We start from the raw sequence: 27,454 nt of genomic DNA, 5'->3' as shown, positions 1-27,454 counted from the left end.
TAAGAAAGAATCAAAAATACATGTTTTTCTGATGCACCTCGGCTTTCAGCCAATCAGCATTCAGGGCTCAAACCACTCAGTTTCTAATGATAAATGAACCATACTTTGCAAGGTATATACATTTAACTACTGTGAAATTAGCCTAGCGGTTAAGGGCGTTTGGCCAGTAACCAAAAGGTCGCTGGTTCGAATCCCTGAGCCGACTAGATAAACAAATCTGCCGACGTGCCCTTGAGCAAGGCATTTAACCCTAGCTGCTCCTGTACGTCTCTCTAGATAAGAACATCTGATAAATGACTACCATGTATTTGTAATATTTTTTCCCCAATTGTAACATATCGCTCATTAACTCAACACACAGCTCTTTAAAGGTTTGAACCCTATAGACACGCGTGCACGCGTACACTTATACACACTTATACACACTCTTATACCTTTCTCTGCTACCGCACGCAAGCGGTACCGGAGCGCCAAGTCTGGTACCGAAAGGCTCCTCAACAGCTTTTAACCCCCAAGCTATAAGACTGCTGAACAATTAATAGAATCGCCACCGGACTATTTACGTTGACCCCTCCACCCTTTTTGTACACGGCTGCTACTCACCGTTTATTATCTATGCATCGTCACTTCACCCCTATCTACATGTACAAATTACCTCGTCTAACCTGTACCCCCGCACACTGACTCGGTATCCCCTGTCTACAGCCTCGTTTTTCTTATTGTGTTTCTTTTTCTTATTATTTTTAACTTTAATTTATTTGGTAAATATCTTCTTAACTCTTCTTGAACTGCGTTGCTGGTTAAGGGCTTGTAAGTAAGCATTTCACGGTAAGGTCTACACCTGTTGTATTCGGTGCATGTGACAAATAAAGTTTGATTTACACACACACACACACACACACACACACACACACACACACACACACACACACACACACACACACACACACACACACACACACACAGGTCTCCATATAGGTTTGAATCAACACTATATGCAAAATCTGTAGTTTCTGCACTCATTGTAATTAGAGAGAAAAGTTTTCTCCCGGGAATGAGTCTCTTACCTTCTAAGAATCCCAATGTGTTAATTAATCTGTAATTAAAATGGCACCCTATTCTCTATATAGTGCAATACTTTTGACCAGAGCCCTAATGATGCCCCCTATGGATCCTGGTCAAAAGTAGCACACTAAATAGGGAATAGCGTGCCGTTTGGGATGAAGGCAATGTGTTCATTGACTGTGGTTAAATACTTCTGATGTCCGCATAATAATGTCCATGCTTTGTCATTCAAATGTTTCTCATTAACATTAGGCTCTAATGGTGTTCTCTCTGTCCTCGTCATGAATACCGAACAGAAGCCCTTATCAAATGGCTCCTTTGTTGCGTAGTCTTGTTCTTGACCAACCTTCACATTGTTAGACTCCAGAGTCCCACTCTTGTCACATTGAACTGTATTTATCTCTAATGGGGGGGGGGGGGGCTGGCTAAATGTCTTGCGCCTCACATTCAAATGGGATGTTGAAGTAGGGGAGAATGCTGCTGAGAGAGTGAGAGTCAATGAAATAGAACAATTTATATTTGACAAGGCTGTGGTGCTGTAGTTGTTTGAAAGGGTTAGGGAGAGGAGAGCAGAGAGAGAGAGACAGTCTTAGGGTGAACACTTCTCCTGTTGTATGAGTTGTTATGATGGTTTGATTGGGTCTCTTGTCAGGGGAATGTGTTGTGTAATTTTGTTCTGCTTTCATGTCAGTATGTTGTCTCCTGCAGCAGACTAATGATAGAGACCGAGGGGAAGTGCACAACATAGGGAGAGTAAAAGACCGACAGACAGAGAGAGCACAATTGAGAGGGGAGAGAAATGAGTTTAAGACTTGTCTTCCTCTTGAAATCCTCTGTTGGCTTGCGTGAATGTGTCAGACCTGGGTTCAAATACTATTTAGGGTATTTTAATTACTTTCAAAGACTAGTGTTTGAATATGGGTATGTATTAGGACATACATTTGGAAAGTATTGGCATGTATTTGAAAATACTCTAATACATAGTCTTTATACAAATATTTAAATACTCTCATTTAAAAAATGTTTTAACCTCTTTTCAACAGGGAGTCATACTGAGACCAACATGTCTTTCTCAGATGAGCCCTGCATAAAACATACATACAGTTGAAGTCGGAAGTTTACATACACACTCAAAAATAGTTACCAGAATATAGATTTCAGTAGAAAATCACAATATCAAACAATTACTCCGATCAGAATTGGATCAGGCAGAGCCGCAGGGCACAGCAGGCAGTGCATAAGTTTACATTCTGAGTAAATTGCCTATATTCCTATTTGCTGTTACACATTTGTATAAATAAGTTATATTTATACAAAGCAAGAGAACAATGTAGAGAGAGCTAAGAGCCTCACCAAAGCAGCACAAAATATCCGGTCAGAAAATCTAATTTTGATATGAATATGACTTGGCCTATTAAGCCACTCTTTCAATTTAATCAATGCTAGATTTCTCCTGCCACACTTTTTCACGATCAAGCAATGAATGAATCTAACAGAGTTCTAGGGTATCTCAAAGTTTTGTTGTTTTTGAATAACCCAAAAACATGGAAGGCGTATGGTAATAATGAGAGACAGAGAAGAAACCATAGCAATATATAAAAATCAAATGAGAAATTTGAACAAACCTTCTAGTTGAGAAAAGCATTATAAGACAGAAATGATGCATGCGAGGCCCCCCCAAAAATCTTTGCCATTGCGAACCAAAAGCCTAATCCTACTCATTTAAATATCATAAAAGCATTAAGACAAATTCAAGTTATGAAGACTATTTTCCTGAACAATTCTTGTGTTTAATGTCCTAAAGTTGCAGCTTTTAAATGGGAATAATTCTGGAAGTCGGAGTCTACGCTGTTCTCGTTCACAGATTTATTTCGAATGACAAATATTTTAGGCCACAAGAAGCCAAATTGAGCAAAACGATACCAAGATTGAAAAATCCAACGAGGAAGTCAAAAACTTAGGTTACAGCTGAGGACAGAGAGAGAGATTTTATGAAAATAAAAATGGAATCAAATTGTTTGTAAGTTATTTTGGATGGCCGCTAGGGAGGGAGAACATCGTCTATGGCAGGGGTGTCAAACATTCCATGGAGGGCCTAGTGTCTGCTGGTTTTTGTTTTTTCCTTTCAGTTAAGACCTAGACAACCAGGTGAGGGGAGTTCCTTACTAATCAGTGACCTTAATTCATCAATCAAGTATAACGGACGAGCCAAAACCCGCAGGCACTCGGCCCTCCGTGGAACGAGTTTGACACGTGGTCTATGGGCAAGCGCAGAAAATGATTTCACATCCCTCCTATGTACCTCACTCATTTTCACTCACTCTTTTGGCCGATGGTGTTACGGACCTTTTTTTTGTTATGTGACTTTAGCTTTCGGAAAAAGTCAAAAAAAGATGTCCTACTTGTCCAAGGACAAGTGGCTAAAAAAGTTCAATGTCAAGCCCTGGTTGTTGAAATGAAAACAGATTTACGAGAAGTTGACTGCTCTTCCAAGGAGCCAATACGCTGGACTGACTGCCCAGGGACAGTAAAAAATCAAATCCGAAGCCTGCTGAGATTAAAAGTGTGAGTATGTACATGGATGGATGTGTTTGTGTGTGAGCATGAGTTGGATGTGGATTGATTTCCCACCTCTGCGTAACTAGATCCATTAGGGCTGTTCCAAGGGAGATGTAAAACAGCACCACTCTGCCAGCTCTCTGCTAGCTGATTAAACCTGACACAGGACATGGCTCCAAGGGGGTCGTTTTGGGATAATAGCGCAGTGTAACAACAGTCCTACAAAACCCCAGAGTGACTTAAAAATAACCACCTGACCACCATTCGACACTCAAATCTACATCTTGAAAAGAGGAAACCTTTCAGAGAGCAGAGAACAGCCGGGTACAAGAAAGACTGAAGAGAGAAAAAGGGGAACAGAAAGGTAGAGGACAGGGAGCCAGTGGAGAAAAGGGAAGAGAAGAAAGCATCAGACGCAACAAGCTGTGGCGAAGAGAGAGATCAGTAGCCTTGCTACGTTCCCTTCCTTCAGAGACACATAGCAGCCTTAGTCTCTTCCTCGTGGTACACCAGCCAGGTTGTATTTGATCCTATCGACCACTGCGTAGTGTTTCCCCCACCACACTCACGGATGTGATAAGGTGTGTGTTAGCCAGGGCTGGAGGTGTACCACTGAGGGATGGCCTGCCCAGATTGGTGCTTCTTGGTGGCCCGGGGCCCTGATGTTCAGACATGCTCCTGAAGCACACCTCTGGCTCTCCTCTGGCTCCTCAGCCATATGGCTCTGCTCTGCTCTGTCAGGTGACAGAAAGAAAGGAGCTAGCTTAGCGCCACAGGGACATGACAGAACCCGACCAGCCTGCCAGCCCTGCCTGACATAACGTCTGTTTGCACGGGGGAGAGACTGGACGCGACAGAGCAAGATGGGAGGGAGGAAGGAGGGCGTGGAGGGGGTGTGTGAGAGAGAGAGACCTAAACTGTCCCTGACTCGTGATGCCGTCAGCCGTGAACTTGAGCAAAGACACATTGCGGTCATGCAGCTGAATAGCCACATCATGCTGGAACAACAACCACAATACCTGCCCAGACTGTAGCGCTATATGAAGAGGTATTCTCTAATTACCCCTGTGATTATGTTAGATACTAATGGTGCTGCATTTATTGGGCTTTTCAAGGTGCTTTACGTGTTAACGGTGTAATGGTGAACTCACCTTGTATTGTCCTTTGCGGTGATGCTGATAGATACAATTGCTGATCAAATGTGTGATGTTATGAGAAACTGATCCCCACCTGATGATGATGATGATACAGAAACGGATCTGTATTGTTGTGTTATACGGACTTACACCAGCGTCTTGTATTACCTGGTACCTTAGCTGATACAGTCCATTTGACCACCAGGCACTGAGAGGAGAGGAGGGAAGGGGTGAGGAGAGGAGGGGGAGTCATGCTGATCTCACCCCAGTGTCTGATTGCATTAATGCTTCGTCCCGTCCTACCCTGTGACTCGTCTGCTCTGTCAGCGGCTCAGGTCCGTCCTTCAGTCTCTCCCTGCCTGCCCTTCAGCCCAGACACTGCCAGCTCACCTGCCTTTATCTCCCTCAAACAGAGAGCAAAGGAGAGAGAGCAGAGTAGAGCGAGCGAGTAGAGCGAAAAGCACAGACACTGAGCAGGGAAAGCGAGAGCAGAGGGAGACGGGATAAAGAGAGAACAGAGTGGAATATAGAGAGCGAGAGAGCACAGCCCTGCCTGGACCCTCCACCACCCCTCACTTGCCTCTCAAATCGACAGGGGTGGAGAGAGAGAACAGTTTGGCATGATTCCTCAAGAACTCTCCTATTTCTCTGCCTCTGTGTAGAGCTAGGTCCATACAGCACAGTAACCTATATAGCAGAGAGCGTAGTCTAGGCTCTCTGACCACACCCTGCACAATTTAGCGGAGGAGTGAACGTTCAACCTCCAATAGGGCCTGATATATCCCTGACGAATCACTAACACATTTTGTTGAACGACCCCCCCTCGGGTCAAAACAACCACCCTGGTTCTTTTAATACAGGGGTAGGCGACCCTGGTGCTGCAGTGCCACAGGGACTCCCATGTTTTTGATTTAACCGACCTGGAAGACCAGGTGTGTTGAATTTAGGCAATCACTGAACTGATCAGTTAGCTCAAATGGTCAGGTGTGGTGCCTAGTTGGAACAACATCCTACACTCCCTGCGTCACTCCAGGAACAGGGTTGCCTAGCTCTGCGCTACGATAATCAGGTCTCTGTCTACAGTACCATCTCATCTGTACAGCTCAGAGCAGAGAGGCAGTGGGAGCCAATGGGTCCTGTCCTCCTGTAGCAGTTCCTTGCTTCCTCTAGCTCTGTTATTACAGGCCTGTGTTATTACGGGGGAGGAGAAGTGGAAGGGTGGAGGGCTACCCTCTGTACCCTCTTATTGAATATCTGACTTTGTACTATATTATTCCGTTCAGACTTCCACAGAATATTTAAAAGAATGTTCACTTGAGTTCAGATGGTATAACTGAACTTCTACTTTGTGCGCCCGCTGAGGCAGCGGAGTATTTTTGAGATCATACGATTAGCTCGGATTCTGTAATGTGTTAGAGGTCATTCAGGCTCGGTATATCCAAGGGCACCGAGTTGTATGATAGTCGATATGCCAGGATGATGGGACGACAGCTGGAATGAAAGACAGGTTGATCTGTTTTTGTAATAGCCTGGCTGACGCGTCAGGGTAAGGGTTTGACATCGCATGCCATTCAGACATTCATTCCTTTGTGCGTGTGCAGCACATCTAAAATACAGGCTACAGTGTCTAGAGTAATAGTTTTAAGCTGAAGAGGGTATAGGGTTGTAACTGAATATGAAGAGTACATTTTTCACCTCTGACTGAGACCGGGGTTGCATGTTAGCTTAACCGTGTGTGGGACTGTGCGTGCTTCCTTCTTTCTTTCCTTCCTTGTGTGTTTTGGAAAGCCAGGGTGGTCCCTCATCTCCTCTTTGTCCTCCCTTCTCTCTCAGGGCCTAATCTCCTCTCCACACAACACGGCAGGAGTAATACACATCTCTCCATCCTCTCCTCCTTTGTGTGGGGCTGTGTTTCTCTGAAAGACAGAGGCTGATGTGAGACTACTGCAGCAGTGGGTATCAGATCACACACAAAGACCCCCCCCCCCCCCACACAGCATTGATCTCCCTGTGTCCTCCTTTTTCTCTGTTCCATTCCCGTTTCCTTTCCCCTTCTCTCTCCGGGCTTTGTTTACGTTTGACCGACCGATGCCGGACACGGCAGCTCGTCTCCTCTCTTCTCTCTCCGCTCTCTAGAAATACACTCCCCGTGGATGGATGGATGGCCCGGGCGGTGTGGAGCTTTCGAAAAGAGTCGATGCCAATGTGTTCACTCGCTATAGCTTTAGAAATCAGTCAGTCGATGCCAATGTGTTCACTCACCGTGCGGTAGCTGCCTTAGGGTCACTGCTGTCTGTCATTAGCTGCCTGACTGGGCTGTCGTGGTGGTCGAGCTCGCACGTTTTGTTTTGTGCTTTTTAAGAACAGGGTTGGTGGATGACTGTTGATTTTAGATGTGTTTGACAAACGAGGAGTTTGTCAAGAGTAGGAAGATGGCGTCCTCGCCTGCCAGTGTATAATGGAAGATATGTACTAATGGGATTTGTCTATACGAGGCAAGAACTATCTGCATTTGTAATCCTATTTTTAAGCAGAGTCCTGTGATTCCCCCCATGTTCCCCTGCTCCGTTGCGGCCCACACCACCACCATATCTCCCAGGCCCTTTAAACAGAACCAGGTATGGAGATGAGTGCGTTTACAATTAAAATGAACGCGCTGAGGCGGTAGTGCACAGGGTGTGCTCTAGATAAATGAGGGGAAAACGGTCACCTTCAATCCAGGAGAGTGGGACGGGAGCAAAACCTGGTTTCAGCCAAAAGGGGAGGTAGTTTCTCATGCATTTAGCCTACCGCAGCTAACGATATCCTTTTATAGTCACTTTTCATTTTCTACTTGAGTTGATGTTACAGGTGACATTGGTCAGTGAGTGAGACACCGTTTTCCAGAAGTGTTGGGAAATGCAGACCGCTATGGAGGTTTCTGTCCAGTAGTTATGATGGGCTGCTAAATCAGTCGGACCGTTAGGCTGTTGAGTGGTAGTGTAGCGTGAGATGACTCTTGTGGTGAAGGTGTGTCTGTGTGTGTGTGTGTGTGTGTGTGTGTTAGAGCTGGGCAATATGGACAAAACTCCATATCGCAATACATTCCCTGAATTGATAGGATAAACAGAACGATACTTAAAATGTGCACCACATTTAATGAATAGATTTATTATCCTTTAAACTACTGCTACTAGTAGGATGGTTGTAGCCATCGGTTGTCCCGGTAACAATCACCCATATCACCAAGCGTATTTAATTTCAAGGCTACTTATCGTAATGAACGGTATCAGCTAAATGCTTGCGATAACTGATCGGTATGGTCGGCGTCGAAAACCTTTGGTTTATCGTCCCAGCGCTAGTGTGTGTGTGACTGATTCGGACATGGGACACCAGGTGAGTTAACTCTAGCCACTCAGTTCTGATCTGGTTAGCTCTTCCTAACCTATTGATCTTCTCTCTGAGGCCCCGGGATTCCCCCCTTTTGACTCTGTACCTAATCCAGAGCAGTCTCCAGTCTGTGAAACTCTTCACCTCTCTACCCCTGGCTGCCCCTGCTCCCCTCATTATGATTAATTGAATCCCCTCCACTCAGGAGCCCAAGAGGCAGAACCGTCGCCGGGTGCTTTTAGCAACAATCAGGAGCGTCGCTCTAATTAGCGACGCCGTATTAAACCATAGCCCCGTTTTCTTATCGTGACACTAAAGCGTGTAATTTCTACCGTCACGCTAACGTTCACCAGAAGCTACAATCTATCTGCAATATTAAAGCTGATCTAGCCCCTAAAAAGAGAAAGAAAACAATGTTTCTCTCTCTCCACAAGGTTTGGAAATGTTTCCTCTGATCTCTCTCTCTCGCTCTCTCTCTCTCTCTCGCTCTCTCTCTCTCTCTCGCTCTCTCTCTCTCTCTCTCTCTCTCTCTCTCTCTCTCTCTCTCTCTCTCGCTCTCTCGCTCTCTCGCTCTCTCGCTCTCTCTCGCTCTCTCGCTCTCTCGCTCTCTGTTCTGTGTGAATACAGAATGCATTCAGGGTTCATCAGCATGGATATTGCTCTAAAGGTGAATTTATTTATGCAAACGAAGGAGAGAAACCGCACGGTTTCTGCACTCTGAATCATGTACCTGTAAGACTCCCATGGTTCGATTGTTGAGGCAGAAGTATGAATAGAATTGTAGAAAAAGAAGTTGACCAGTGTATCTGTGAAGAGAATAATTGTCTTTTTCCTTTGTTTGAAGATGTTAGACTCTACTAGACTCTACTATTGTCCCGTTTGTGTTTGTGTGTGTGTGTGACTGCGCGTGCGTGCATGTGTGTGTGACTCTGCGTGTGTGCCTGTGTATTTCGCTCTCTCTCTCTCTCTTAAGTGTGCATGTGATTACATGTCCATTGCTGAGCTTCATGGTGATCTGACATCACGTCTCTGCTGTGAGGATTTAACCCGCAGTCACCCCTCTGTTCTCTCTGCCTCTCCTCTGAGCTCCTCTCATCTCCTCTAGACCTCTCAATCCACCTGCACACAACCTATTGATTCACACAGGCCCATAGAGCTTGGCTTTCCTCTACCGTCTTAGCAGCACTTTGCACATTGCTATGTCGTTTACCATAAAATCAACTCAAATATGCATTCATTCATTGGCATCGACAAATGATATTTGTTTGTTGTGCTTTGAAGCGTTTTGTAAGTGAGAGTATGAAGAAGGAGTTCTTCATAGCTGGATTCTACTTTGTTGATGGACACGAGTCCCTGGTCGATGGTTTAGAATGTAGATCATAGTCCTCAGTGCTGCAGCCCTGTGTGTGATGGAAGTGGTGCAAAGATGGATGCACTGGAATGACGTGTTCCTGCTGACAAATGCGATCACTGGGAGCACAGAGAGAAGGAACTGATAGCCTAGCATACAGGCAGAGTCACACTCAACTGTCATCCTGGGATATAGAGTACACACACACACACACACACACACACACACACACACACACACACACACACACACACACGAGTATACGATGCACAGTTTTCGCTGAAGCTAAGAAGGCGTGTTGTGGCATGTCTATCAATCTCCTTATGTAATCAACTTTGCCGGACACTGAAACATGATAAGGACAACGTCGGAGCTCGGTCACAGACGCAAAAAGACACCATTGTTGGTATGTCATGGGAAATGATAGATATAGAGGACCTATCTTTCAGGGTGCATGCTGTCAGAGTACTGGAGGTCTGGTCAAGTGGTAGAAAAATCTCAGCAGAGAAGCCTTTCAGACAGGCAAGAACCTGGAAAATGGAGCTGAGAAGAGAGGGGGAGGGGTAAAAAGAGACGGATGAAGAAAAAGAGATCTAAGTAAAGAAAGAGAGGGTAAAGGGGGAGAGAGATGAGGAACAAAGAGTGCGCTCGAGAGCGCGAGATGGATAGATAGATAGATAGAGGGAGAGAGAATGAGGAAAGGGAGAGGGCCACGGCGTAGATGTAATTATGGGATGGAGGAGAGCAGAAGTCAGGGAGAAGTGTGGAGCTCAGCAGAATGCAGCTCAGTGGCATCACTTGTCTTTTCCCTGACCCTTGACCTCCAACTGTCCTCCCGCTACCCAAATCTACTGAGCAGGCCGTGCGCTGCCAGTCGGAGTCTGCCAGTGCTAAACTCCACTAAACAAACAGTCCTGCTAACACTTGCGTCTTCTTTAGCATATTATAGTCTGACTTCCCGCAAACAGAATTAACGAGTTACCTTACCACTGAATTTGATTTTGTCCTGGTGGAGTACTTTTTAGGGCAAACGCTTTCAACCACTGACTTGACTCAATTCACCCTCAACCGAGTCACTTTCCTGCTGTTTTAACTGTAGGCCTAATCATGTTAACTGTACCTAGTTGCCCACAACAAGTCTTCTAGATGTGTTCCTAGCTGAAAGCAGGTACCCCCCCCCCCACCCTGGGTATGCAGCAGATTAAAATAATGTTCTATATTGCAGAAAGAGTGGCTCCGTAGTACTGAATCACTAATAATCATCTCTCTGTTTTCCTTCCCTAGCTATAACAGCTGTTCCTCTGTTCTACTGGCTCTAGAACAGATAAAACAATAACTAACTAATTAACTTCCAGGGGACCAGGACTCCGAACTCAGGCTATTCTCTCTCTGTCTCTGTAGAATGGTTCCTCTTCTCTTCTTACCATCAGTCTTAGCCTGGTACCAGATCTGAGTGTGCTTTGTCCAAGCCAACTCCTCTGACTGCATGTGAGAAGTTTAATTTATTTCCTCCAAAGTGGTTATTCTGAGTGTTGGGTTGCCTCTTATTAGGGAAGCTGTTTAGAGGTGATATATTACTGTGATTTATTCACCGTTAATGATGTTAGGCCTCTGTTGTTTATGCGGAGCATAGCTATGTGATAATTAAACTGTGGGGACGAGCGAGCGAGAGGAGTGTTCGCTGTTTACCTCGCCCTCTGAGAGTGTTTGTGTGGGTGCGCATGCGAGAACGAACGAATGTGATTTGTTGACGTGTGTGTGTGTTGACATGTAGGGTGACAAATGAAGTGAATTGTGATGGGTACAGCAGGGGTGATGTGAATACACACTTTACTTCGGGTAGCTAAAATGCAAGAGGAACTTCAAGCGAAACATTAGGAAAAGTAGCTGGCCACATTATTCTATGATAAACATGACTCATCGGATGGCCATGCATCGTTTTTTCCCTGTAAGCTAGTGTACTTGTGTGGCTGCTGGCTAAATAGTGTTGCACTTCTATTTTCATTTGATGAAAAGAAAGCAAGTATCTGCCAAATGTGTATCATTAATTTATTGTGTGAAGAGAAACTAGTTGCACTGCCCTGGTAACTTTAAACATAAAACGCAAGTGAAATGGTTTAAAAGGCAGAAAATGCATATTTCCAAACGGTAATGCGACCTCTGTACAGAGTTGTCCTTTATGTCAGAACCAAACTAAGATAGCTTCATTGTTCAGGGATCTGATCTGGAATCATTGTCCGTGTCACTGGTTAGAGGACTGATTGGATGTTTCAGAGCTTATTAATAGTCTTCGATTGATACACACTGGAGGTCTTCACAGATCAACCTGGATACCCGAATACCCAAGACACAATCCGGGACATGAGCGGTTCCGGATCCATAATTCTAAATAATGTAACGGGTCTGGGTCAGATCTGAGATGATTGTCACGGGTCTCCGGTATGTGTCATTGTAATTGACTTGTCCTGAAGGGACCTTACAGATCCAAACATAACTGCTGCAGTAGAGAGAGAGCGAGAGACATTTTATAATTTATGCTGCTGCTCTTGCTTTTCACAAGTGGAGTGTGGTGCACGTAGCTTGTTGTTGGCCAATTATAAGTCATCAAAGTGGCAATAGGCGCCAGTCATAAAGTCTCCGTGTTTGGAAAAAGTTAGGAGATGCACTACATGACCAAAAGTATGTGAACACCTGCTCGTCGAACGTCTCATTACAAAATCATGGGCATTAATATGGAGTTGGTCCCCCTTTGCTGCTATAACAGCCTCCACTCATCTGGGAAGGTTTTCCACCAGACATTGGAACATTGCTGCGGTTATTTGCTTCCGTTCAGCCACAAGCGCATTAGTGAGGTCGGGCACTAATGGCCGATTAGACCTGGCTCGCAGTCGGCGTTCCAATTCATCCCAAAGATGTTCGATGGGGTTAATGTCAGGGCTCTGTGCAAGCCAGTCAAGTTCTTCCACACAGATCTCGACAAACCATTTCTGTATGGACCTCACTTTGTACATGGGGGCATTGTCATGCTGAATCAGGAAAAGGCCGTCCCCAACTTTTGCCACAAAGTTGGAAGCACAGAATCGTCTAGAATGTTATTGTATGCTGTAGCGTTAAGATTTCCCTTCTCTGGAACTAAGGGGTGAGCCCGAACCATGAAAAACAGCCCCAGACCGTTATTCCTCCTCCACCAAACCTTGCCTTTGGCACTATGCGTTGGGGCAGGTATTGTTCTTCTGGCATCCGCCAAAACCAGAGTTGTCCGTCTGATTGCCAGTTGCTGAAGGGTGATTCATCACTCCAGAGAACGTGTTTCCACCGCTCCAAAGTCAAAGCATGGCATTTTGCATGGTGATGTTAGGCTTGTGTGTGGCTGCTGGGCCATGGAAACCCCTTTCATGAAGCTCCGGACAAACAGTTATTGTACTGACGTTGCTTCCAGAGGCAGCTTGGAACTTGGTAGGGAGTGTTGCAACCGAGGGCAGGCAATTTTCACTCGCTACGTGTTTCAGCACTCGGCTGAGCCGTTTTTGCTCCTAGACCTTTCTACTTCCCAGTAACAGCACTTACAGTTGACCGGGGCAGCTCTAGCAGGGCATACATTTGACCAACTGACTTGTTGGAAAGGTGGCATCCTATGACGGTGCCACGTTGCTCTTCAGTAAGGCCATTCTACAATGTTTGTCTATAGCGATTGCATGGCTGTGTGCTCGATTTTATACACCTGTCAGCAACTGTTGTGGCTGAAAGAGGGGTGTCCACATCATTTTGAATATATAGTGCACTCACTCGGAAATGACCGGATCTGGATCCGACCAGCGCTATACAGATTGGGTCTAGTTTTCCTCGGGTCCAGGTGGGAAAGGCCCAGGTCCATTTCGTAAAGTTGGACCCGTGACGACCTCTAATACACACACGCACGCAAACAATACACACACACTGTTATAATGCTGTCTTTCTCCCAAGCTATACAGTAGCTGTAATGTTCTTTGAGAGGTCCACTGACAGCTATGTAATAATTACGGCGGTATTGTCTGGTCGCCCAGCCATCACCGGTGGAAAGAGAAAGGTGTGTGTGCTGATGCGAATGGCTCGTGTGTGTTCATCAGTGTCTGACGGTAGTGTGTTTGCATACTGTGCGTGCGTTGGTCATTGTTTGATGGAAATGTGTGTATTTCAGTTTAAGAAGTCTGTGTGTGTGGGGGGGGGGGTGTGTTTCAGAAACGGTGCACGTCCACATGCAGCAGTATGAAGTGGAGTACCTCCAGTTTGCCTTCCGTTGGATGAACAACCTGCTGATGAGAGAGCTGCCGTTACGCTGCACTATACGCCTCTGGGACACCTACCAGGTACACACACACCACAAACACACACGTACGTACGCACACATACTGTACAAGCGCGCGCGCGCGCAGGAACACACACACACACACAAATTGTCACATTTCACTCACTCACAGCGCGACGTGTGTGTATTATTCAACCATTGTGTTCCTTCATAAGGCCCTATCCAGCAGAGGTCATCAATCTCTGTCAGTCCTCTCCTCTGTGGCGTGTACCGCTGGCTCTCTATCTCTCTGTCTGTCAGCAGCTCAGAGCAATGAGCCCGTGCCTCAACGTCACTGAACTATTACTAAACAAAAGCCTTGTTAACAAACCATCCTTCATCACTCCTCCCATCCCTCCCCTCAGAGTGTAGGACCTCTGAAAGGCTGCAACAGGGCAGTGGTGCAGAGCTCTGTGGCTTGGCGCTGAAGGGCCACAGTGTCTGATTTTCTGTCTGGCTATAACCTGGCGGTGGACTTGAGGGTTCGTCAATGACATGAATTGATCGATGACATATCGGAGGGATTAAAAGGACTGCATTACTGACGGACTGGTTCTGTGTAGGAGGAATGTGTATGTGTCCTGTATTGTGTTCCTTTGCCTCAGCAGTGTGTCATCTAAGATAGCCTGTTATACATGTATATGTGTACATACAGTTGAAGTCGGAAGTTTACATACACTTAGGTTGGAGTCATTAAAACTTGTTTTTCAACCACTACACACATTTCTTGTTAACAAACTATAGTTTTGGCAAGTCGGTCAGGATATCTGCTTCGTGCATGACACAATACAATTGTTTACAGACAGATTCTTTCACTTAAATTCATTGTATCGCAATTCCAGTGGGTCAGAAGTTTACATACACTAAGTTGACTGTGCCTTTAAACAGCTTGGAAACATCCAGAAAACGATGTCATGGCTTTAGAAGCTTCTGATAGGCTAATTGACATCATTTGAGTCAATTGGAGGTTTATCTGAGGATGTATTTCAAGGCCTACCTTCAAACTCGGTGCCTCTTTGCTTGACATCATGGGAAAATCAAACGAAATCAGCCAAGACCTCAGAAAAAAAAGTTGTAGACCTCCACAAGTCTGGTTCATCCTTGGGAGCAATTTTCAGATGCCTGAAGGTACGAAGTTCATCTGTACAAACAATAGTACGCAAGTATAAACACCATGGGACCACGCAGTTGTCATACCGCTCAGGAAGAAGACGCGTTCTGTCTCCTAGAGATGAACGTCCTTTGGTGCGGAAAGTGCAAAACAATCCCAGAACAACAGCAAAGGACCTTGTGAATATGCTGGAAACAGGTACAAAAGTATCTATATCCACAGTAAAACAAGTCCTATATTCACATAACCTGAAATTCCACTAACCAAGGAAGAAGCCACTGCTCCAAAACCACCATAAAAAATCCAGTTTGCAACTGCACATGGGGACAAAGATCGTACTTTTTGGAGAAATGTCCTCTGGTCTGAAACAAATATAGAATGGTTTGGCCATAATGACCATCGTTATGTTTGGAGGAAAAAGGAGGAGGCTTGCAAGCCTAAGAGCACCATCCCAACCGTGAAGCACGGGTGTGTCAGCATCATGTTGTGGGGGTGCTTTGCTGCAGGAGGGGCTGGTGCACTTCACAAAATAGATGGCATCATGAGGATGGAAAATGATGTGGATATATTGAAGCAACAGCTCAAGACATCAGTCAGGAAGTTAAAGCTTGATCGCAAATGGATCTTCCAAATGGACAATGACCCCAAGCATACGTCCAAAGTTGTGGCAAAATGGCTTCAGGATGACAAAGTCAAGGTATTGGAGTGGCCATCACAAAGCCCTGACCTCAATCCTATAGAAAATGTGTGGGCAGAACTGGAAAAGCATGTGTGAGCAAGGAGGCCTACAAACCTGACTCAGTTACACCAGCTCTGTCAGAAGGAATGGGCCAAAATTCACCCAACTTGTGGGAAGCTTGTGGAAGGCTACCTGAAACGTTTGACCCAAGTTAAACAATTTAAAGGCAATGCTACCAAATACTAATTGAATGTATGTAAACTTCTGACCCACTGGGAATGTGATGAAAGATATAAAAGCTGAAATAAATAATTCTCTCTACTATTATTCTGACACTTCACATTCTTAAAATAAAGTGGTGATTCTAACTGACGTAAGACAGGGAATTTTTACTAGGATTAAATGTCAGGAATTGTGAATAACTGAGTTTAAATGTATTTGGCTAAGGTATATGTAAACTTCCGACTTCAACTGTATATCTAAAAGATTGATAGGGGTGGACTCTGACTTTCCTTTAATTTTCTGTTAAAATGCACATCTCATTCTCTCGTTCTCTCTCATTCCCTTTGTCTCTGTCTCTCTCGTTCGCTCTTTCACTCACACACACATACATACAGTAGCTCTGGGGTGGCACTGGCTTTTCACTTGATTCTACTAATCAGCTACTTCCTTTAGTTCATATGAGGAGTTTAGAATTTAGCTGTTGGTCACAACTCTCCAGCCCTAACGACGAGCCACACAGACTTCTTGGGCTTTGGGAGAGAGGAAGACCTTATAGGCTTCCGTACTCTTTTTTTGATTTTATTGTATTGCCCCTTTATTTAACCAGGTAGTCTAGTTGAGAACAAGTTCTCATTTACAACTGAGACCTGGCCAAGATAGAGCAAAGCAGTGCGACACAAACACCACAGAGTTGCACATGGGATAAACAAACATACAGTCAATAACACAATAGTACACAGAGATGCCACAGGGCAGATAGCCATCTCAAGCCCTGTGACTTCCAACAGCCGTGTGTGTGGGTGGGTGGGTGGTCTGACAGTGGCAGTGGCTTTTCTTTTTTTCTTTTGTTTACCTCAAAGTGTTAGAGAGAGGGAGGAAGTTATGAAGGGCGAGATGGAGGGCTTCCTCTGTACCTCTGCGTCCGCCACTACCAGACCCTGCCATTGATTTTGACGCTTGTTGACATGTGTACTTTGTTGTGGTGTGGGCTCAACGGACACGCTCTCTTGTTAGGATAACGCCGGGAGTCAATAATAGCAGGATATTACTTCATGCGTCTCTATTGATTCTTCGTTGTGTTGGAGTATAAAATGCGTGTACCTTATTGGACGTAGAGGAAGTTGACCCTCTCCTGATGACTCACTTTAATTACCGTGGCAACAACGCTTTGGTGCGGGGGCACTCGGAGGGTAGCGGGGGTGTAATTGTGTACCTATTCCCTCGTTCTCTTTCAGTTACCGCTTTACCCTCTGTATTGACTGGGAGAGAACACACACACGGGCAACGTGAAGGTTGCAGATTCAGTCCGAGAGCGTTACGAAACGTAATATGAAAGCGAAAAGGCGGAAGCCCCGTAGTGGCATGAGAAAGTCACTGACCGTACGCTAAGTGGTTAGCCCATAAACTCTCACGACACTGTTAGGAAGTTTGTTCCAATCTCAAGATCCTTTTTTTGCCTACCAAAAATGAACTGCAGATAAAACTCGATTTCCATCAGTGAATTATTGGTAGTAAATCACATAGTCAGAGCCTACTTTCTCCAAAAAACACTTCTGGGCCCTGCCTCTGCAAGCCATGGAATATATGAAGTATGTACTGCCTGTACTACAGAACCACAGATGTGTTGTGATAAGGAATAACTGTCTAGACGTCATACTTGCTGATATTAGTTTTTGGAGGGAGTGGTGACTGAGTGGAGTTTTTCTAATCAACGGTCGGGCCTGCGGGGAGCGACTGCGACATGAATTAAACCGTGAGTGGTTGACCTTTTGGGCTAACAACCTCAGTTATGACCGTAAGATCACTGCCGACAACCTGTCTACAGGGACCTCTCAATCCTCCATCTGGCTCCTCATCGCCCCCCCACCCCCCCACCCCCCCCAACACGCACACACACAGTATATGCACACGCACGCACGCACGCACGCACGCACGCACGCACGCACGCACGCACGCATACGGCACATAAGTCTCACACACACTAATACGTAGCTAAAGGGTAAAAAGCTGTGTGATACTCCATCAGTTGTAAAAGACGACCTCTACATGCGGTACTCTCAGATGTGTGGTTCTGCCATAGCGGGGGTTTACATCCAAGCTGGATCTGCAGTGTAGAATTGACCCCTTCCCCAATCATTTTGAGTAGGAGCAAAACAACTCCTAAATGGGGGCGTTTTATGTCTCTGCACAAAGGTAATGTACAGTGCCTTCAGAAAGTATTCACCCCCCTTGATTTCAAAATAAATTAAATTGTGATTTTGTGTCACTGGCTAACACACAGTACCCCGTAATGTCAAAGTGGATTTATGTTTTTAGATATTTTTACAAATTAATACAGAATGTAGAGATGAAATGTAAATAAGTATTCAACCACTTTGTTATGGCAAGCCTAAATAATTTCTAGTAAATATTGGCTTAAGTTGCTTGTACTCTCTGTGTGCAATAATTTTTTTTACATTATTTTTTTGTCTACCTCATCTCTGTACCCCACACAGGGAATTAGTCTAGCAGTTCATTTCAAACACAGGTTCAACCACCAAGACCAGGGGGGTTTTCCAGTGGTTTGCAAAGAAGGGCACATATTGGTAAATAGATTAAAAAGCAGACATTGAATATCCCTTTGAGCATTGTGAAGTTATTAATTACGCTTTGGATGGTCTTATCTATACACCCAGCACTACCAGATACAGGCGTCCTTCCTAACTTAGTTGCCGGATAGGAAGGAAACCACTCAGGGATTTTACCATGAGCCAATGGTGACTTTAAAACAGTTACAGAGTTGAATGGCTGTGATAGGAGAGAACTGAGGATGGATCAACAACATTGTAGTTAATCCACAATACTAACCTAATTGACAGAGTGAAAAGAAGGACGCCTGTACAGAATAAAACATATTCCAAAACATGCATCCTGTTTGCAATAAAGTACTAAAGTAATACTTCAAAAATGTGGCCAAGAAATTAACTTTGTGTCCTGAATACGAAGCGTAATGTTTGGGGCAAATCCAACACATCACTAAGTACCCCTCTTCATATTTTCAAGCATGGTGGTGGCTGCGTCATGTTATGGGTATGCTTGTCTGCAAGGACAAGGGAGTTTTTTAGGATAATAATAAAAGGACTGGAGCTAACATTCCTTGACTTTCCTGCAGTCAGCATGCCAATTGCACGCTCCCTCATAACCTGAGACATCTGTGGCATTGTGTTGTTTGATAAAACGGCACTTTTTAGTAGCCTTTTATTGTCCCCACACAATGTGCACCTGTGTAATGATCTTGCTGTTTAATCCGCTTCTTTATATGGCACACCTGTCAGGTGGATGGATTATCTTGGCAAAGGGGAAATGCTCACCAACAGGAATGTATGGAGCATTTCTGGGATCTTTTATTTCAGCTCATGAAACATGGGACCAACACTTTACATGTTGCATTTATATATTTGTTCAGTATACATGAGTTATTAAATGAATGGGAAGACTTGAAAATGGCTGTCTAGCAATGATCATCAACCAACTTGACAGAGCTTGAAGACTTTTACAAATAATAATTAGCAAATATTGTACAATCCAGGTGTAAAAAGCTCTTAAAGATTCACCCAGAAAGACTCAGCTGTAATCGCTGCCAAAGGTTCTTCTCCAAATTATTGACTCAGGGGTTTGAATACTCATGTAAATGAGATATTTCTGTATTTCATTATCAAAAAATTTGCGAAATGTACAATTTTCTGAAGACATGTTTTCACTTTGTTATTATAGGGTATTTTGTCTAGATGGGTGAGAAAGTATATGAAATCCTATTCGCAGTGAGGCTGTAACACAACAACATGTGTTAATGCTTTCTGAAGTCACTATGGTTAGTAACCCAGCAACTAAATTGAAGGCTAGGCACTGAGATTAAACTTTGAAGTATAGACTGCCGTAGCAAGGTGAAGTGATTATCAATAATTATACAACTTGAAAAAGTGTACCATAAAGGAGAGTTTAAAACTAAGAGAACAGATTCATTCCACACTCAATTCAAGTGTAATTTCCTCCACACAAGCCAAAAATAGAATGTAATTCAGTTCTTTAATATTTAATGCGTTTGCAAAATAGTTGAGAATGACGACACACTTTCCCCCCTTCTCTGAGGGACCTGTGACACTGTGTCCCTCCCTCCCTCACTCATTTCCTTTCCTTTCCTCATGCCCCTGAGACGGTCTGTGTCACAGTAAAGGCATCAGCATGCTTCATTGACGTCTTGCTTCCAGACAAACTAAAAACCTTTCCCCGCTTTGAGGATAATACAGTGCCACCGACGCGGCCCGCTACCAAGGACTGTGGGCTGCTCTTCTCCGATGTAAGACATTTAAACGCGTTAACCCTCGCAAGGCTGCCGGCCCAGACGGCATCCCTAGCCACGTCCTCAGAGCAGATATTTAGGCCAGCAGCCTGGTGTGTTTACGGACATATTCAATCTCTCCCTATCCCGGTCTGCTGTCCCCACATGCCTCAAGATGGCCACCATTGTTCCTGTACCCAAGAAGGCAAAGGTAATTGAACTAAATGACTATCACCCCATAGAACTCACTTCTGTCATCATGAGGTGCTTTGAGAGGCTAGTCAAGGATCATTTCACCTCCACCTTACCTGCCACACTAGACCCACTTCAATTAGCTTCCTGCCCCAATAGGTCCACAGACAATGCAATCGCCACAACACTACACACTCCCTATCCCATATGGACAAGAGGAATACCTATTTAAGAATGTTGTTAATTGACTATAGCTCAGCATTCAACACCATAGTACCCACCAAGCTCATCATTAAGCTAGGTCTCAACCCCGCCCTGTGCAATTAGGTCCTGGACTTCCTGATGGGCCGCTCCCAGGTGGTGAAGGTAATTAACAACATCTCCACTGATCCTCAACACTGGGACCCCACAAAGGTGCGTGCTCAGCCCCCTCCTGTACTCCCTTTCACCCATGACTGCGTAACCATGCACGCTTCCAACTCAATTATCAGTTTGCAGACGACACAACAGTTGTAGGCTTGATTACCAACATCGACGAGACAGCCTACAGGGAGGAGGTGAGGGCACTCGGTGTGGGGTGTCGGCAAAAAAAACTCCCACTCAAGGTCAACAAAACAAAGGAGATGATAGTGGACTTTAGGAATCAGCAGAGGGAGCACCCCCCTATCCACATCGACGGGACAGCAGTGGAGAAGGTGGAAAGTTCCTCGGCGTACACATCCCGGACAACTGAAATGGTCCACCCACACAGACAGTGTAGTGAAGAAGGCGCAACAGCGCCTGTTCAACCTCAGGAGGCTGAAGAAATTTGGCTTGTCACCTAAAACCCTCACAAACTTTTACAGATGCACAATTGAGAGCATCCTGTTGGGTTGTATCACCGCCTGGTACAGCAACTGCACAGCCCACAGCAGCACGGCTCTCCAGAGGGTGGTGCGGTCTGCACAATGCATCACCGGGGGCAAACTACCCGCTCTCCAGGACACCTACCTCACCCGATGTCACAGGAAGGCCAAAAAGATAATCAAGGACAACAACCACCAACAAACACTGCCTTTTCACCCTGCTACCGTCCAGAAAATTCGAGGTCAGTACATATGTATTAAAGCAGGGACCGAGAGACTGAAAAACAACTTCTATCTCAAGGCCATCAGACTGTTAGCCATCACTAACACAGAGAGGCTGCTGCCTACATACAGAATTGAAATCATTGGCCAATTTAATAAATGGATCACTAGTCACTTTAATAATGTTTACATATCTTGCATTACTCATCTCATATGTATATACTGTATTTTATACCATCTATTGCGTCTTGCCTATGCCGCTCTGTCATTGCTCATCCATATTTATATATTCTTATTCCATTCCTTTACTTAGATTTGTGTGTATTAGGTAGTTGTTGTGGAATTGTTAGATTACATGTTAGTTATTGCTGCACTGTCGGATCTAGAAGCACAAGCATTTCGCTGCACTCGCATTAACATCTGCTGACCATGTGTATGTGACCAATAAGATTTGATTTGATTTGTATCCAAGCCTGTCGAAGGTCACGTATGGAATGTTCTACATCGAGTGGCAACACATACGTGTTCTGTTGCACAGTTAGTGCCTGTTTTCATGAACGCCAGGGAAAAGTGCAAAGCTATGTCAGAGAGAGTGCTTATTGGTTGTGTGTGTGTGTGTGTGTGTGTGAGCCTCTAAGCCTCAACAGGGCCAGTATTGTGCCATTAGAGCAGCAGTATGTCAGGGGAGGGTTTAACCTGTGTTGAAATTCTCTCTCTGCAGTCGGCCCATCTGCTCCCTCCACGCCGCTCTCCAACACTTCCTCCATATGTAACGCCATACGTCCGTGTGCACCCACAACACATTCTCATGTATTAGTGTCACCTGGTTTAGATGCTTTTTCAATTACTTACATGTACATATGTGTGTGTGTGTGTAATAGCAATGATCTGCTACATGAGTTCCTGTTCGCACAGTCTAACCGCGTCCATGTGGGATTATTCGATTTATATCAGGTTGGTATTAGCCATCCCATGACTGCCGTGCCATCGTGTGCGTTTGTGGCATGACTGCTGATGCTGTGTGCTGTGGCCTTTATTATACAGTGTAGTCATTGGTTGGGTTCTCTGTCTGCTCTCACAGGTAGTTAGTGGACAGACCTGACTAGAGGTGGAAATGCCTGCAGCCAGCCCTAGGGCTACTCCCGCGTGTGTGTGTGTGTGTGTGTGTGTGTGTGTGTGTCACTAATGCAGGCAGGATCAGGGCATGTACTGTACAGGCCTTAGGGGTTCTGCTGTTGACTGCTGTACAGTACAGTGGTGGTTCATCACAGGTGAAATGTCAAACAGGCTACGTAATGCAGAAGCCCTCCACAGCTGTTCACACAGAAGTTTGTGTGAATTACCGATTTGTATTACCAATGTGACTGGCTGGACTGAAAAAGGCTAAATATGATTTTGAAGGTGGGCTACCATTGAGTGTGCGTGAGTGTGCCAGAGAGAAAGACAAAGTGTGTGTTTGCATGTAATGGATGTTCATTTTTTGCTTCTTATCATCCCCCTTCTCCACACACACACACACACACACACACACACACACACACACACACACACACACACACACACACACCACCACCACTGTTCCTTAAACCCCTCACACACATTCACACTGTTCCCACCCTTCCCTCCCGCCATGCTCCGCTCGTCCCTGACAGAGGGGTGTCCAAATTATCCTTGTTGCACAGAGCATGAAATTAGCAAGTGGCTCTGTGTGAACGCATTAGCATGGGGGTGTTAAGGAGCAGAAAGCCCCTCCCCCTCCCTTCTGTGTAACCAGGAAGATAGAAACACAGTGTGCATGGTGCAGAATGTGTGTTGCTATATAGGTCTGGGAATTGCCAGGGACCTCACAATACGATATGATCACTATTTAGGGCAATTTCCTCCTCCAGGCTAGATGGATGTCATATCCTACAATATGTCTCCCTTTTTCATTGTCCTTGATTAGGTGGATGCATTCAAGGCAATGTCCTTCTCTGTTTTTCAGTGTCAGCAGAGTAGCCCAGCTTGTCATTTTAGTGGTATTAATTGTTCTGCTATGGTTTCCAGACATGGACAGTAAAGTGGTGTAGAATTGCATGAACTATGTTTATAAAAGAAGAAAAAAAGAAAAAACTGGGATCCTCAAAAAATTTCAACATTATTTTTATTTTTTTTGCTTCCCCGAACTTGAAAATCCCGGGCAGCCATTGTCCCCATTCTTACTTAAAAATGTGAGCGGTATCGTTGACTGGTATAGCCAACATTTGTCCGTTCTGATTTGTCCTTATTTATTTTCCTATGTTTTGGTTGACTATATTGTCAGAGACTGCTGTAATGTTTTACCTTAGTATATTGTCTATCCAGAGAGAGATCAGGAAAGAGAGAATGACAGATGGAGACTGCAGGGCTTAGAGAGAGAGATGGAGAAGAGAACGAGTGTACCTCTGCAGGGCCCAGGAACGGCAACATGATCCTCAGGGATTTGGCCCCAGCCCCTTTACCCCTCCAGGCCCCCAGGGGCCTCCTAATGATTGGCTGATTGGTGACACAGAGAGCCAATCCCCAGCAGACACAGACAGGGTTAGAGGTTGGGTCAGCCACACGGCACCAAGCATCAATACTTCATCTATTCTGCTCTCTATAAAAAAGAGAACTCTGCCGCTTCACTCACTCCATCTCTCTATACCTCTCCTCTGATGCGCTGCTCTCCATCTTTCTCGTCCTCTCTCCTCCACTACACCAATCGCGCTTTCACGCTATGCCTCTCCTCCACTGCACTGTTGGCTTCATCCGTCTGTCTCTCTCCTTGTCCTATGCTGTAGACCTTCAAACACACTGACAAGCTGTGTCAGAATGCATTCAGGACTGAGCTTTTACGTGAGGCCACACATTGACACACAGAACCCAACACACGCCGTAAACACCTTGATGTGCTTTCACAGTGCTCTGGCCTGCAGTATGCTGCAGCATTTCGCCGTACCCCCTGTGTATGAAGTGTTGCTGCTGATCTGACTCCGTTCGCACGCACATATGCACACACACACACACACACACACACACACACACACACACACACACACACACACACACACACACACACACACACACACACACACACACGTCCTTCCCATGGATGTCCTCTTGCTTCCTCAGGATACAGCAACAGGCCTTTAGTAGATTTTTTTCTCAGCATGATTTCTTTCCACACACACACACACATCACCCACTACCTCAACTCTCCCGACTACTCTCACCGTCAGGGTTTGAGTCCTGTTGTGATCAGTTTTCCACAAAGAGCTGAAGTTTAGTCCCACATCAAACAGGACTCTTTAAGGGTTAGATGACAGACAGCTAGCGATGCAGTTTGGAGCTCCTGACTCCTCTCTCCTCTGATCTCACAGAGAACATCAGTACTATACACCATGTCTGCAGGTCAGGCGCGCTTCTCCAATACTGTGACTCTGACACCGGGACTGGCACCCGGAATAACAATAGGGAAGGAGCTTGGAGATGGAAGTCTAGAAGTTTGACGGCACACTAGAGAAACGTAAAGTCAGAAATTATCAGAGGGTGTACTGTAGTCTTTTAGTGAAGACTTATATGGCGTTTGAGGTAGGCTGTATAAAGGGCTGAGGGAGAAAGTTGAATGGAGGGATATTGAGAGAGATGAGATGAGATATAGGCCCAGAGAAATGATGACGACATGGGGCTGAGGAAATCACGGGCCGATTGGTGATCACTCTCTCACTCCCAGAAGTCCCCCTGTTAATGAAGTCTGTGTGTGTGCACAACTGACTCCTACCTATCTGCTGGTCAGATTAAAGCCGTGAGGGTAGACCAATAGGCAATCATCAGCCAGAACATAACTCACTGCAAAACACTTCTCTCTCTCTGTTTCCCTCTTACTCACTTTATCTACCCGTATCTCTGTTTTTCTTCCTTTGCTCTCTGTTTATCTGTTTGTCTCTCTGTCTCGGTCTTTCTCTGTCTTTTCAATTCAATTTGCTTTATTGGCATGACGTAACAATGTACATATTGCCAAAGCTTACTTTTGATATTTACAATATGAAAATAATAAGAATCAAAATTGTCAACGGGACAACAGTAACAACAATAACCAAGGGTCAAAATAACCATACATTGAACAATAAGCATACAGTAGAGTACATGTGCAGGTTGGTTGGTCTGTCAGACATTGTCCCTCATCTTATGGCAGGCAGCAATGTAGTGCGCTGCCAACCCACAGCTCTCTGCGTCCTCCCCCAACAGGATGGGTAGCCTACTCTCATCAGAGAGGTCTTTGAAACCTTGAATAAGGGTTTCAAATTTGGGGAAATGACACTCTCTAATTGTTTTATATTTTTGACATTTTGTCAGGAAATGCCGCTCTGTCTCAGGTTCTGCTGTTGTGCAGTGGTTGCACAGCCTTTCCTCTACAGGGAGCCAGGTTTTCCTGTGTCTACCCTTCTCAATGGCAAGGCTGTGCTCACTGAGCCTGTACTTTGTCAAGGTTTTTCTAAGGTTTTGATCAGTAACCATGGTCAAATAGTTTGCCATGGTGTACTGTCGATTTAGGGCCAGATAGCACTGCATTTTGCTTTGTGTTTGTGTCTCCCAATAAGCAATGTAGTTTTGATTGTGTTGTAATTTGTTTTATTCTGATTGGATGTTCTGGTCCTGAGGCTTCAGTGTGTTAGTAGAACAGGTTTGTGAACTCAGCACCAGGACCAGCTGGATGAGGGGACTCTCTTCTTTGCTCAGCTCTTGGCATTGCATGGCTTGGTAATGATATGAAAGTGGGTCACTGTATTTTAGATGTTTCCAAAACTGAATTGCTCTTTTTTGAGTTTTTATTATTAGTGGTTATTGGCCTAATTCTGTCCTGCATGCATTGTTTGTAGTTTTCCTCTGGACATGTAGGAGAATCTTACAGAACTCTGCATGCAGGGTTTCAATGGGGTGTTTGGTGAAATTTTGTGAAATCTTGTTTTGCAAGTGGACCCCCACACCTCGCTGCCATAAAGTGCAATTGGTTCAATGACACATTCATTTAGTTTTAGCCAAATTTTAATAGGTATTTCAATTTGAATTTATTTTTTAATGGCGTAGAATGCCCTGCGTGCTTTCTCTCTCAGTTCATTCACTGCCTCATTAAGGTGTCCAGCTGAGCTTATTTTTAAACCTAAATAATTCTAGTGTGTGCAGTACTCTATATATTTTGCACCAATTTGAGAACTTTGTTCTAATTCCCTGAGATCTGGATCTTCTCTGGAAAATCATTATTTTAGTCTTTTTGGGGTTTACTGCCAGGGCCCAGGTCTGGCAGTACTGCTATAGCAGGTCCAGGCTCTGCTGTAGGCCATGTGCTGTGGGTGACAGCAGGCATAGGTCATCTGCGGAGAGTAGGCATTTAACCTCTGAATTGTGGAGACTAACATCAGGGGCTGAGGATTTTTCTAGAATAGTGGCCAATTCGTTGATGTAAATATTGAAGAGTGCAGGGCTCAGATTGCAACCCTGGCGAAGGCCCCGCCCCTGGTTAAAGAATTCTGTCCTTTTCTTGCCAATTTTAATGCTGCACATATTTCCAGTATACATTGATTTAATTATGTCATATGTTTTAGCCCCTACACCACTTTCAATAACTTTGTATAAAAGTCCTGTATGCCAAATGGAATCAAATGCTTTTTGGAAGTCGATAAAGCAAGCGTATATTTTGGTATTATTTTGGTGGACATGTTTATCTATCGGGGTGTGTAGGGTGTAAATATGATCAGTTGTGCGATGTTTTGGTATAAATCCAATTTGGCTTTTACTCAAGACATTGTGCTTATTAAGGAAGTTTAGAACTCTTACGTTTATAATACTACAGACAACCTTCCCCAGGTTACTGTTCACACAAATGCCTCTGTAATTGTTGGGGTCAAATTTGTCTCCGTTCTTAAAGATTGGGGTTATGAGTCCTTGATTCCAGATGTCAGGGAAATAACCTACACTCAGGATCAAATTAAACAGTTTTAATATAGCCAATTGAAATTTTGCACTAGTGAGTTTAAGCATTTCATTTAGGATGCTATCAGGT

The 27,454-nt window shown here is 44.8% G+C and overlaps 1 protein-coding gene across 3 annotated transcripts in view; it reads left to right on the top strand.

Annotated features, from left to right (window-relative positions):
- LOC120032327 (TBC1 domain family member 22B-like) overlaps positions 1-27,454 on the top strand; it is a 169,146-nt gene that overhangs the window by 107,754 nt on the left and 33,938 nt on the right. For all 3 annotated transcript variants that reach the window (XM_038978371.1, XM_038978372.1, XM_038978370.1), the window contains one exon: positions 13,699-13,826. In XM_038978371.1, the coding sequence (XP_038834299.1) occupies positions 13,699-13,826 (128 nt within the window). The remainder of the gene's footprint in view (positions 1-13,698; positions 13,827-27,454) is intronic.

The sequence above is a fragment of the Salvelinus namaycush genome, chromosome 38 (genome assembly GCF_016432855.1).
Source record: "Salvelinus namaycush isolate Seneca chromosome 38, SaNama_1.0, whole genome shotgun sequence".
Lineage (NCBI taxonomy): Eukaryota > Metazoa > Chordata > Actinopteri > Salmoniformes > Salmonidae > Salvelinus > Salvelinus namaycush.
The sequence above is the reverse complement of the archived record's forward strand: the minus strand, read 5'-3'. Positions and strand labels throughout refer to the sequence as shown.